The sequence below is a fragment of the Benincasa hispida genome, chromosome 3 (assembly GCF_027475165.1).
Source record: "Benincasa hispida cultivar pf3 chromosome 3, pf3_genome.v1.1, whole genome shotgun sequence".
NCBI classification, from domain to species: Eukaryota; Viridiplantae; Streptophyta; class Magnoliopsida; order Cucurbitales; family Cucurbitaceae; genus Benincasa; species Benincasa hispida.
In genome coordinates, this window is record NC_143480.1 from 951,749 (window position 1) to 964,582 (window position 12,834).

The 12,834-nt window shown below is 37.2% G+C and overlaps 1 protein-coding gene and 1 long non-coding RNA gene across 23 annotated transcripts; both read left to right on the top strand.

The window, feature by feature from the left end:
• The first annotated feature begins 730 nt into the window (after window positions 1–730).
• On the top strand, window positions 731–9,948 carry LOC120069972 (uncharacterized). 22 transcript variants are annotated; one of them, XM_090312211.1, is made up of 9 exons: window positions 742–3,052; window positions 3,824–3,907; window positions 4,630–4,652; window positions 4,753–4,803; window positions 4,942–5,056; window positions 7,383–7,455; window positions 7,695–8,665; window positions 9,425–9,593; window positions 9,676–9,948. In XM_090312211.1, exon 1 carries the CDS (start codon window positions 1,054–1,056, stop codon window positions 3,049–3,051), a length of 1,998 nt encoding a protein of 665 aa, XP_090168337.1. In that variant the 5' UTR covers window positions 742–1,053; the 3' UTR covers window position 3,052; window positions 3,824–3,907; window positions 4,630–4,652; window positions 4,753–4,803; window positions 4,942–5,056; window positions 7,383–7,455; window positions 7,695–8,665; window positions 9,425–9,593; window positions 9,676–9,948. The 22 variants fall into 22 exon arrangements, with proteins under 22 accessions (XP_090168340.1, XP_090168329.1, XP_090168328.1 ...); XM_090312203.1 differs by having other exon boundaries at window positions 738–3,052; window positions 4,630–4,803; XM_090312209.1 differs by lacking the exon at window positions 4,753–4,803 and having other exon boundaries at window positions 4,630–4,732.
• A 1,524-nt stretch (window positions 9,949–11,472) lies between these two features.
• On the top strand, window positions 11,473–12,245 carry LOC150036936 (uncharacterized). Its single transcript, XR_016528583.1, has 3 exons — window positions 11,473–11,611; window positions 11,717–11,780; window positions 12,083–12,245. It is a non-coding gene; the product is annotated as an uncharacterized LOC150036936 (long non-coding RNA).
• Window positions 12,246–12,834: the final 589 nt, after the last annotated feature.

Genomic DNA, 12,834 nt, shown 5'->3' on the forward strand with positions numbered 1-12,834 from the left:
GGAAAAAACTGACATACCTTATAACCTACCTTTAGTGGGGAAAACAGCAGGAGCTCGTGCTGATAACGTGTTATGAAATTGAGGAGCACAACATGAATACAAATATGAAAAATATAATATAATATTATTTTTATATAATAATAATAAATAGATAAAAACTAAAATTATAAAATAAAATAACTAAAAACATAAAATAACCAATATCATAATTGGATAATATGAAAATTAGTGGAAGAGGAATTCTAAGTATTTTTAAGATCTACCAAATGTTATTATAAGCAAAGTGACAAATATGATGTGAACTTACATGGACACCAAACATGAATAATTACAAGACACATGGACATGAATGTTGACACAAGACCTTTGGGACATTAAGCAATGTGTATCTATTTTCTATTATAATATTTATATTTTTAGACCTATTACGTTGAAATTTTAATATATGAAATTTTAAATAAATTATTTATAATTTTCATAATAGAAAAAAATTATTCACCCTTGGCTTTCTAGTATTTTAGTTTCCGACATGAACTCTTGTAAAACAGGATTATCCATTTCGATTAATGAAGTTAATCTTTAGAAAAAGAGAAAAAGAAAAAGAAAAAAGTTTCAATTTCACCCATTTAAATAAGTGTATCAATTAAAATTGATCGAATCAAACAAATTTAGGGTGAAAACTATTTATTATTTTTCTAACAATTAAAATAGAAGAACAAATGCTACTCTTAAAACCTAAATTTCAACAAACAATTACGAGCGGCGGCATTCGAAACAAGGTGGGCAAGTCTGCAGCCTGCAGGGAGTGAAGGGCATTGGCCATGGCTTTCAGTTTCAGTCATCCAATACTGCGCTTGCAACCCCCCCGATCTCAAACTACAACCAACGTTTCCATGGCTTTCAGTTTCAGTCATCCAATACTGCGCTTGCAACCCCCCCGATCTCAAACTACAACCAACGTTTCTCTCTCTCTCTACTTATAACTCTTCATTCTACGCTATTTCAAGCTCCACATACTCCGATTCCTCGCCGTAAAGAAAGCCTTTCGATCCCATGCCAAAATGTTCACTTCACCAATTAAACCTCCTGAGAATCTCTCTCCAGAGGCCGCCTGGGCTTCATTTCTATTCAGTTTCGCGCTACTATTCAACCGTTTTGCCTCTTTTATATTTTTCGTCTCTCGCTCTTTCTTCCAACCCACCTCCCCGAAGCAAACCCGGGAAAGATGGCGATAGTGAGCTCTCAATATCAGGTAAAATATTCAAATCCGGCCCCCAATTGGGTTCCTATAAGCTGGGGGATGCGACATTTTATCGTTTAATTGAAAACTATGCAAGTTCTGGGGAATTCCGCTTGATAGAGCAAGTTTTGGATAGAATGAAACGTGAAGGGCGGGTCCTTGTGGAAAGTAGTTTTATCCTAATATTCAAGGCTTGCGGGAAAGCTCATTTACCTGGGGAAGCTGTGAAGTTTTATGATAGAATGGTGAACGAGTTTCATTGTAAGCAGACTGTAAAGTCATTTAATTCAGTTCTTAACGTAGTTATTCAAGAGGGGGATTTTTCATACGCATTCAATTTTTATTTGCGCGTTTTCGGTGCCAATAAGAAGAGTTTTCAGCCAAACGTACTCACTTATAATTTGATTATTAAGGCACTGTGCAAGTTAGGACAGATAGATAGAGCCGTCGAGACTTTTAGAGAAATGCCACTTAAGAACTGCAATCCTGACGTCTTCACTTATAGTACGTTAATGAATGGGTTATGCAAGGAAAGGAGGATAGACGAGGCAGTGTTTTTGCTGGATGAGATGCAAGCAGAAGGCTGCCTTCCAAATCCAGTGACATTTAATGTGTTGATTGATGCACTATGCAAGAATGGTGACTTGAGTCGTGCAGCAAAGCTTGTGGATAATATGTTTCTCAAAGGTTGTGTTCCAAACAAAGTGACTTATAATACCCTCATCCATGGTTTGTGCTTAAAGGGCAAGTTGGATAAAGCTCTTCATCTTTTGGATAAAATGGTGTCGAGTAAATGTGTTCCTAACGAAGTCACATATGGAACAATCATTAATGGTCTTGTTAAACAAGGAAGGGCTGAGGATGGAGCTCACATTTTGGTGTCTATGGAACAGAGAGGATATAAAGCAAATGAGTACATTTACTCGTCTCTCATCAGTGGCTTGTTTAAGGAGGGCAAGTCTGAAGATGCTGTGAGGCTGTGGAAAGAAATGGTGGAGAAGGGATGCAAACCCAATGTTGTAGTTTATGGTGCGTTTATAGATGGTCTATGTCGAGATGGAAAGCCAAATGAAGCCGAAGACATTTTGCAGGAGATGTTAAGTAAAAGTTGTTTTCCAAATGCTTTCGCTTACAGCTCCTTAATGAAGGGGTTTTTTAAAAAAGGTGACAGCCAGAAAGCAATTCTTGTGTGGAAAGAGATGATGGGTCAGGATATTAGGCACAATGAAGTTTGTTACAGTGTCTTACTTAATGGCCTGTGTGAGGATGGAAGACTAAGGGAGGCGTTGATAGTGTGGAAGCACATGTTTAGAGAAGGACTTAAGCCTGATGTTGTGGCTTATAGTTCAATGATTAAAGGCCTCTGTGATGCTGGCTTTGTAGACCAGGGCTTGAAGCTTTTCTATGAGATGCAATGTCAGGAGCCTAAATCTCGACCAGATGTGATCACCTATAATATACTTTTCAAAGCCCTTTGCAAGGAGGATAATCTCACCCGTGCCATTGATCTTCTAAATAGTATGCTCGATAAAGGCTGTGACCCTGACTCAGTTACATGCAATATCTTTTTGGAAACTTTGAGGGAGAGGATGAATCCACCACAAGATGGAAGACTGTTTTTAGATGAGCTCGTGGTAAGGTTACTTAAGCGAGAGAGAAAATTATCTGCTTTGAGAATTGTAGGCGAAATGCTCCTGAGATGTCTACCACCAGAGGCATCAACTTGGTCCAGAGTCATTCAAAGGACATGCAAACCAAAAAGGATTCAAGAAACCATAGACGAGTGTTGCAGAAGCCTGTATGGACAATGACGTACGTCTCTCTCTCTCTCTCTCTTACAGATATGTGCTCACACACTCTTTTAAGTCTCAAGTGAAAATTTTGCTAAAAACTTATTGGACGTACTGACAACTTCCTTATTGTTTCCTCCTATCTCTTTTTTGTACTTGGTCGCTTGGTTATATATTTTTTCTTCACCCCCTTCAAATTAAAAAAAAAGAGAAAGAATAAATCCAACAACAAAGTGCCTTTGCGATAATTCGTTGATATACATTGGAGATCATAAGAAAGTTCCACTTCCATGTAATGTTTTGTACGTGACAAAAATGAGTACTCGAGTTTCAATAAGTTTTGTGAGTATGAAGTTCAAGAAACTTCTAGAACTTTGGTGTTATGGAAGGTCAACATAATATGATGAAGGTTTGAAGCTGTTGTGAAGTTAAATTCCAGACGACTCAAACTTGATACTCTTTCTGATGTGACTGAGGTTCTCTCTGCAAATGCAAGACAAGGTCTGAGATGCAATATTTAGCTTGAAAAGTATGCTTTCAAATTTGAAGACGGTGTTCTCAAGTTGATAGAATTAGAGAATTACCATCTGTATTGAAGATATGAGAGTTTTTCCTTTTCCATCCATGCACAATAAATATTTGTTCCTTATTTTCATGTATGGACATAACGTGCATGCATATTCTTTTTCACTCCAAAGTTGGTTGCATTGAACTTTTTGCACAGTTCTTAGATACTTTATTATTCTTTTAAAATGTGATTTTATTTTGAAGAATCATAGTCATTCTATTCCAGTTTAGGGACTGTGCTGTCCTTTGAGATGTCCAGTATATGGAGCATGATGTCTCAGAAGAAGAGTTCTCCGAGTTTCAAGGTGAGGTGAGAAACTCTTAGTCTCATCCATTTTAACCTTCGGTAGGTGTGCAGGTCCTGTAAATGTTTTATATATTTACCCTATTTTCGATGAACTTAATCATATTTTTATTTGACAAAGGTTGAATGTTCTCTAAATGTATTATTTTCACTGATTCGGGAAAAAGCAATTAACGTAGTAAATAATTGCCAATTTGTATCTTGTTAAAAAAATGGCAATTTGTAATGTATTTTAGTTGCAGAGAGCACATATAACCTTGTAATGGATATTTTGGTCACACTTCACTCCGTTCTGAGCGTTATGGAAATATGTCAAATGTGTTGCTATACAGTTGACACTTGATTCTAATTGAGATGAAATTGAAAGCTCTGAGTTATTTCTTAAGATGGATGTAATGCAACCACTCGTCCTTTAATGCGAATTTTCTAAAATCATGAACCAAATTTAGTATCCCGCTGCGATTATAAGTAGCAGTGGCTTTGTTTTGTTTAGTTTCTCTTTCACACTCAGCTCTACCTTGATGGAGCTTGAGTTTGAGAATGATTTGTAGCTGGAAGATTGGACTTTCTTGCACAAGCAAAATTTCCGTATTTCTTAATTTTTCTTCACCTTAGTACGCAAGTCCACAGCATTTCTACTATGATCTTGTTGCCACATCAATTTTCTTGACTAGCGAGTTTGATTTCTTTCATCTTGAATATTCCATTAATTATAGTGTTGAATCCAGGTGCCTTTTTAACATCAAATGACGTAAGAGTTTGGATCTTTCAGTCACTTCCGTGCGGATTTATTTCTTTGCTCAGTAAGCACTGAAAGAAGAAACTAATGTGGTATGTTTCAATTGTGCAAGAGTTGTATGCTAAAAGACTTAGAGCCAAAGATAAATTCCTTCAACTTGAAGGTACTTTGTTTTGCATTTCGATTGTGACTCAATTATGAACATATTATATATGTCGGCCCTCTCTTACGTTTTTCAGTTTTCTTTGTGGATGTCGTTTAAACTTTTCTAATTTTATGTAGTGCTTCTTCTTTTTTGCAGGAAACAAAATTTTTAGCTTGGTTGGTGGAGAATTATTGGTAAATATACGTCTAGCAGTACACCATGTTGAAAATCAAGAGTTACATGTCCAAAAGTAGATGAAGGGTACAAAATGGTATGGATTCCTTTGCGTTGAAATTTAAGTATTACTTTGTCTAGGGGTGTATATAGGATGAGTTGGGTTGAGGGTGTTTTTGGACCAACCCAATAATTCGAGTTGTTGGGTTGACAAACTAAATGACCCAAATAAAGTCTCCAACCCAACCCGACTTAATTCGTAAAATTCGGGTTTGGTTGGGTTGGGTTGCCGGGTTTTAACTTTTTTTTTTTTCCTTTAAATTTATCTACAACATATGTTTAGTAACTAAAATCTCATAAAATTTAAATGTTAAATATCAAATATCTATGATATTTATTACAAACTTTAAACAAAGACAAATATCATAAAAAATTTAAAAGAAATATAAATATACACACACACATTCGGGTTGGGTTGTGGCAACCCATTTTTTAGCCAACCCACAACCCAACCCGACCCAACCCAACAAAAATTAAAAAAGTTTAACCCAACCCAACCCAAAAAGAAAACTAACCATTGAGTTGGGTAGTCCGGATTGTCGGGACATTTAAACACCCCTAACTTTATCCTCAACAATGTGAAGCAAGGTTTGTAGAATTCCAGTTGTCCTCATAATTAATATTTAGTGCCTTGTTGCTCGTATGCTTTAATTTCCTTTGATTTGAGGCTGACCATTTGAATTTAGCCCGTAAGCTCAATAGTAAGATAAGTCACCTTTACTGCCATTTGAGAGAACTGTACATTTGATAGAACTGCCATTTTTAGTCTCCTTTCATTACTTTAATGAAGGGACTTGTTTCCTTTTCAAAAAAATTCTAAAGCCTTTAAAAAGGTGCTATTGGAGAACCCACTCAATTACTAACTCCTAAAAATACATGTGGAGAAAGTACTACTCCAAAAAATCATCTGGAAAAACGATTCTCATATATAACAAGGCCAAGTAGGAAACAAATATTTCTCACATATATCCCAATAAGCATCCTCTTGAACTCAAATTGAGCCAAAGTACCCCCTGTTAAAGGAAAATTAGGGATTATGACTAATTATTATTTTCCTTTTTGGTATTGCCCATTTATGTATTTTTCCTTTGAGGTCTATTTACTCTTGTTGTAGAAGGTTTATTATGTATTCTGAATTATCCTGATTTATTCAATAAAATACAAATTTAACATGGTATTAGAGCTCTAGGGTTTTGTATCATTGAACTCTAGTCGCTGTCGCTCTAATCTTTGTCTCCGTCGATTCGACTAGCCATCGACGGAGGCAGACCCACGTGTTGATCCATCTCTCTCTTTTGATTTGAACCTCCCTTGCTAAGAATCATTCCGCTGCCCCAGATCCATCTCCGATCCAACTGGCCTTCAGCCTATTCGTCCACAAAACTATTGTGCATAGTGCCAACGAATCCTCCCTCCCAGATCCAGATTTTGTTGTTCATCTTCGTCGCAAGTTTCGCACCGCTCGCTGTGGGTTTCATCCGATCTTCAGAATCCTTCAGCTTTGTGCTCAGTTTCGCATCGCTCTGTCCTGTACCTCCCAGATCTGCGCCGCCCTAATTCGATTTGTTAGCGCTGCTCCGTTGCTTTTGCGTCGTCGTCATTCCATTCGCGCCCAGCAAACATGATATCGTTCGTCCATTCGTGGAGTTTTTTATCGTAAAAATCTTGAAATTTCAAATCTGTTTTGGATTGAATTTTTGGTTAAATTTGTTCCATTTGGTTCGTTTCAGTTAAGGCCACTTGGTTCGATTCAATGCTCGTTTGGTTCAATCAAATCGGTTTGGTTTCAATTTCAATTTGGTTCAATTTAGTTTAGTTAGTTGGTCAGATTTGTTTTGGTTTATTTGATTGCTTTGGTTCATTTGTTTTCAGATCTACATTTGTGGCGTTTTGTTCCATTTTCAAACTGGCCCTTCGTGGGTTTTGTTTTAGATTTATCAGTGAGGGTTTTAGATTTATCAGTGAGGATCTTTGTTCCAACCCAGAAGTTCTTGTTTCGTTCTTTGTAGGTTTTGTTATAGATCTCTATATGAGGATCTATGTTTCTATCCCAAAAGGTTCATGGTTTTGCTCTTCGTAGGTTTCTGTTTTGCCTAGAAGTTCTTTACATTCTTCGTGGATTTCTGTTTCCATCCTAGCATTGATTTGTTTTGAAAGTTATCTTTGCAAACTCAAGCTGTTCGCCAATCTACCACCATGAGTTTGAGGGAGGGTTTTAAAGGAAAATTAGGGATTATGGCTAATTATTATTTTCCTTTTTGGTATTTCCCATTTATATATTTTTCTTTTGAGGTCTATTTATTCCCCTAGTAGAAAGTTCATTATGTATTCTGAATTATCCTAATTTATTCAATAATATACAGATTTAACACTCCCAACTTTATTATGAACAACCTGAAAATGTGCTTCAAAGATTTTAAAGGTCCTCCTTAAAAGGTAAAAATAAGAATCTCCCCAGTTTGTTATTATTATTTTTTCAATGTTCCTTGTGATAAGGCAGGACTTGGTTCTCCGACCTGCATGTGAGGAAAAGGTGGCCAATCTCTTTAAAATTCTGATGAATTCTCTGAGATCTCTTTTATGTTCTAGCTCAACATGAACAAAACTTTCTTTGGTATTAAATGGTCAGCAATCTGAAATTGAACAACTTGCTTCGTTAATGAATTGTACGACAGGTTCATGGTTCTAAGTATCTGGGGCTCCGCTTGGAGGCAACTCAAATTCAGCACATATTTGGCTCCCCTATGCTGAGACAACGCAGAAAGTTAAGTGCAAAAAGGCAGGGATTTCTATAGGTGGTTGGCTCATGCTAGTTCCTATGGTTTTATTTAGTCTTTCTTGTTCCTACTTACTATCGGTCAGGTTCTTGAACCGAGATTGCTTCAGATTTGGACAATATATTAGAGATGTCTTATGCAGAACCTTTGGATTGGAGAAAGGCAATTTACTAGTTAGGTGGTTTGGTGGGAACTGGAAGCGGCATTCCTTCCTCGAGCCTGATAATTTGGGAATTTATTTCAGAACAAAGATCTCTTGCTGAAGTTATCCTCATCAAGCCTCATTGTCACAGTTTCTTTAAGATTATGGCAATGGCAACCGTTGGTAGTTCTCTTGTTAGTAGCCTGCAGCAAGGTAATGGTAGATACGTTGGTTTCATAGAGCCAAGTGCAGAAGTATAATTGATGCCTTGGCAATACTTTGCATTCTTCTATGACGATGATAGCTGGCAACCGTACCAACCTTAACCAAAGGTCTCCTCACCTATGTTTTTGAGCTAACTAAAGAATATCCTTGTCAAGATTGCTAGAGGAGGTGTTTCAAGAGGGGAACTTTCATGTGAGGAGGTCGTTTCTTAATACAGAAACAGATAGGTGGGCTATACATGAAATTATGAAGATATCAGGCTGAACCATAGGAATAACTAGGTGGGGTGGAACTGAACTTCGACTGCAGTTTTCCTACAAGTCTTCTTATGAGAATATTAATGGTGACGACCAGATTATCTCCTGGGCCTCTGGCTAGCCTTTTCACAACATTCAGTGAATGGAGGGATTCTCACTTAAATCTCCCGAAGTCACGTGAAAAAGAGAGATGAATAGTCGAATTTCCTATTTGTTCAATGCCCAATTTCCCAAGCTCCGCGGAGGTATCTTTCTTAGTTTAGTTTAATGCATACTAGGGTGTCGCTAGGCTAATCAGACTTGGGAGCTATTACTTGAAGATATTATTATTAGTTAATAAACATCACTTTCCTAAAAATGGTTATTTACATAGCTTTTAGTTGGGCACTTAAGAAAAATGATTGTGAAGAAAAAATATGAGCGATTGATCCAGGCATATACTCTGCCCAATAGGTTGGAGGTTAAAGCACCACCCCATATTCTTCGAAAATATTAAAGTTACTTGGACTGCCATTTTATAATCTCTTCTTTACCTTGGTTGTGAACTTCCCATTCGTTTGCATTTTAGTACTGTCAGTAATATAATATTTCCGTTTCCTATCGAGCAATGAAAGCTTGGTTGCTTAAATAATAATAATATTTCCATTTCCTATCGCAATAGAAAAGGAATAAAGTGCACATTACAACTTTATAAATCATCGGGGATATCTGCACAGGGATATATCTGTAGTATGATTTATGTACAGTTTGATTGCATAACCAATTGGCTAATTCTCTTCTAAGTGGATAGTTTTAGGGTACGGGTTTCTGCTTGGCCTGACTAGATGCTGTCATTTTTTCTCTCATGTCTTTAACGCTTCAAGAACCTGACCTCCCATTCTTGGTCTTCTAAATTATCATCATATCAAGGGACTATGTGCTTCTAAATCCATAAATGTATTATGTATATTAGGTTTGATAGGAGTATGGTTTCCTCCTATAGAGGCCTAATTTGCTTTCTGTAGGATGTTGATTTGTAAAGAGTATAGAAACGGCAAGAATGAGTTGGCCAAGATGTAGGAGAGCGACAGGCAACCAGCTTCTATCCACGTATATTGTCCTGTGTGAAGTAACATAATGATGATGATGGCGAAGGATCAGCATCTAGCATGCATGCTCATTCTCCCCAACTTGGTTTGGACCTCTACAACCGCACCATTGATTGTTTCTTGGTCAATTGCCTTCTCTGATCATTTATATTATTTTTCTGATGCAGGTTAGGCGTTTTTGCTCCATCTACAGACTCTTTCAAAACCCAACTTCCAAGTATATGCAGTTGGTTTTTCTGGTGCAACGTGAAAATTTCCATTCACACCTATTTTCTGTTACAGACTCTTTCAAAGCCCAACTTGGTTCCCTTTTTAGCTAATACTATGAGCTATTATTGATGTACAAAGATCGAGGATATGGTCTTGGGGTCGAAAAACGAGCCTTGTATTGACGTCCACCTCAAAAGGATGGATCGAAGAAAGACCTCTTTCTTAGCTAACTGTTTGCCCTCCAAGTTCACTATCATATAGTAGTTGAATCAAGCAACGTATACACCAATCTAAACTCCTCATGCTTAATTAACAAACGTACGATAAAAAGACAAAGTACCTAATCACAGAATTAAGCGCTTCAAAAGAAAGGGATAGCTTAAAAACATTCAGGATACTGAAAAGGAAACAAAATGTCAATCTGTCTGATATCACCTTCCAAATAGCAAGGGAAAATTGTAAAAAAAACCGATTTTGAAAGTTCAATGGCAAATGATCCTGTTTTCTTAAAAAATTACTAAATGACTTTTTGCTGATGTCAGAGATATTTGAAGCTACACATTTACCTTTTCTTTTTTCCTCCATCCTAGCACACAATTTCCTTCTTCCTTCACAGATCTAGCTTTTGGAAAAACTCCGGCAAAATTTCTTTTTCTCTGCGACCATGCAGCTTCAGACTAATGATGCTCTGTCTTGCATGTCTGATGAGCAATGCATAACCAGCTCTGACCAACGATGTGCAAGATAACAAAAGAGAGTGAGAACTTCTCTAAGACTCTGCAGCTTCGACCAACACTGTGTGACTAGAGTTAGAGCGAGACAGGTGTGTGAAACCCGGATTTTCATTTTTCCTACTTAAGCAGGTGATTAAGGAAATTAACTAAGTGAAAGTTAAATCCTATGTTAAAGTGAAAGAAATTTCTAAGTGTTGAATAAATTTTCTTTGAGTAGCTTTGAGTTAAGCTTAAATCCCTGAAAATTGACTAAGTGTTGGACTAGACATTGTTATGTATTGGCCACAAGATCTTGGAAAGAGTACTTGGGCAAAGGGGAAATTTGGAAATTTGGCTAAGTATAGAATATTGTGTGGGATGCGTGGAGGGAAAATTTGAAAATTTGGCCAAGTATAGAAAGTTGTGTTGATGCGTTGGAAGAAGTTGTGTTGATGCGTTGGAAGGGTTGTTGGTGATGGCATGCTGCTGAAGGAAGGAAAATGGAAGTGATGCGTTGAACATCCTAGAGTTTGTGGACGCATATGAAGGATGAACTCATGGAGGATGTCATCTGGACATGTGGCTTGTTAGGAAGAATTCTTAAGCCTTAAGTAAAAAAGGTGGCATCATAAGAAGACATATAAAGTTAAGGGCCATGTGTTGGTGAAAGGAGAAGAAGACACATTGGGTTGTGCTAATGCAAGATTGCATTGATGGTGTAAGGAAGAGACACTTGGTCATGCGGCCAAGTAGGAGGTGTCGGCCATGGAGCAATCTTGGATGCCTATAAATAGAACTAAAGACTTCATTCTTCAGATCACAACTCAAAATACATTTAAGAAGAGTGGGAAAGTTGAGGAAACCTTGCGTTAAAGCAAAATCCATGCATTGGACATAGAAGTTCAAAGAGGACGCATTGGACAGTGAAGTCTGGAAAGTAGCATCAACTTGGAACGAGGAGTTCTCCCAGAATACTCGTGCGGTTGATGTGATTCCAAAGCCATTTGAAAGCTAAAAGAGTCTAGTTTTCATGGTGGGGCTGCCGGAGAAGAAGCTCCAAGGAATTGGGCTGGAGAATGAGGAAAAGACAGAAGGGTTGAGTTGTCGAGTAAGCTGGGCCAGTCTTGATGTTTTGATGATTCCGGCCAAACCACGAGGAGTTATGAGCTAAGATTTTAGGGTAAGATTCTTGAGACATTTTAGAGCATATTTGTAGAAGGAAGTATCACTAGATAAAACCAATTACTATGAGTAATCTGAGCTTTAAGTTGAATCTGGATTTTAGGGTTCAAAAGGGAGCCTGAGGTGACAAAGGAACTTCTAGAGAGGAAGGTTCCTGAACAATCAAGGTGAGTGACTAAAATGTTTTCAATGTTTTAAGAAACCATGTGCTAAAGAAAGATCTTTAAGATAAAGACATGTTTTCCAAGTTTTATTAAAGAAAGTTATTTTATGACTAGTTTTACTTAAAACTCGATACCGAAGGACATTTGAGAAGGTATCCGAGTAGCTCGATACTGAAGGACACAGTTGAGAAGGTATCTGAGCAAAAGTACCCAAGTGTGGAGTAGTTCTTCTGATAAAAATTAGTTTTCTGGTCACTTACTGGGCTTTATAGCTCATGCTTTCCAAATGTTTTTCCTTTTCCCAGGTAGCGAAAGGTGAGGAGTTCTAGGGTGCTGCTAAGGTCAAGGTCTGCCACGTGCCACAATTACACTTCCGGAGGGTTTTACAGTTGTTGTAAATTTTGTTGTTAAGTCTTTGAGTTGTATAAACGTTACATTGTTGTAATATAAGATGAGCCTACTTAATCAGTTGGTGGTTGAATTTATTCATTGGTACCAGAGTTATTTCCGCAAGAGTTATTAGGCAGTAAGTGTCAACCAAAGGGTTGATAACTGCTGTCAGTCACGCCCTTTCCCAGGTGCGGAGGGTGGTCTGGGGCGGGGTGTGACAGGCGAGTGGGAAAGAAGACGATTCATTATTTCATAGATGTTCGCAAATGAATCATTAGCGAGAGTGAGATGAACTTTTTCACGTGTGCAAATTTATTTTGTTAATTTCACTCAAACTTGACGTGAGAAAAGAGTTATTTGATATTTTTTCCTTGTCATTTGACATTTTGGTTCATTCGTTTAAATCGTCGCTCATAATAGAGTTTCGGATTATTTTGGTCCAACCACATGGCAGCGATGTTTGTTCACCATGGTCCGTTTTATTTTTTGTTCTCATTTTATTTTTTTTCCCGAATATTGTACTCTACAAAAAACAAAAATCTAGTTCCTTGTCTCATGTTCAGTTTTCAAATCATAAATAAATGCATCATTTTATTAAATTATATTAAAAAGTATATATAATAGAATAGATATTAATATTGTATTATTTTAAAAAATATCTGATTTC

Excerpts from the sequence above, each read along its gene's own strand:
- LOC120069972 (XM_090312214.1), top strand. The coding sequence starts at position 1,054 with ATGCCAAAATGTTCACTTCACCAATTAAACCTCCTGAGAATCTCTCTC.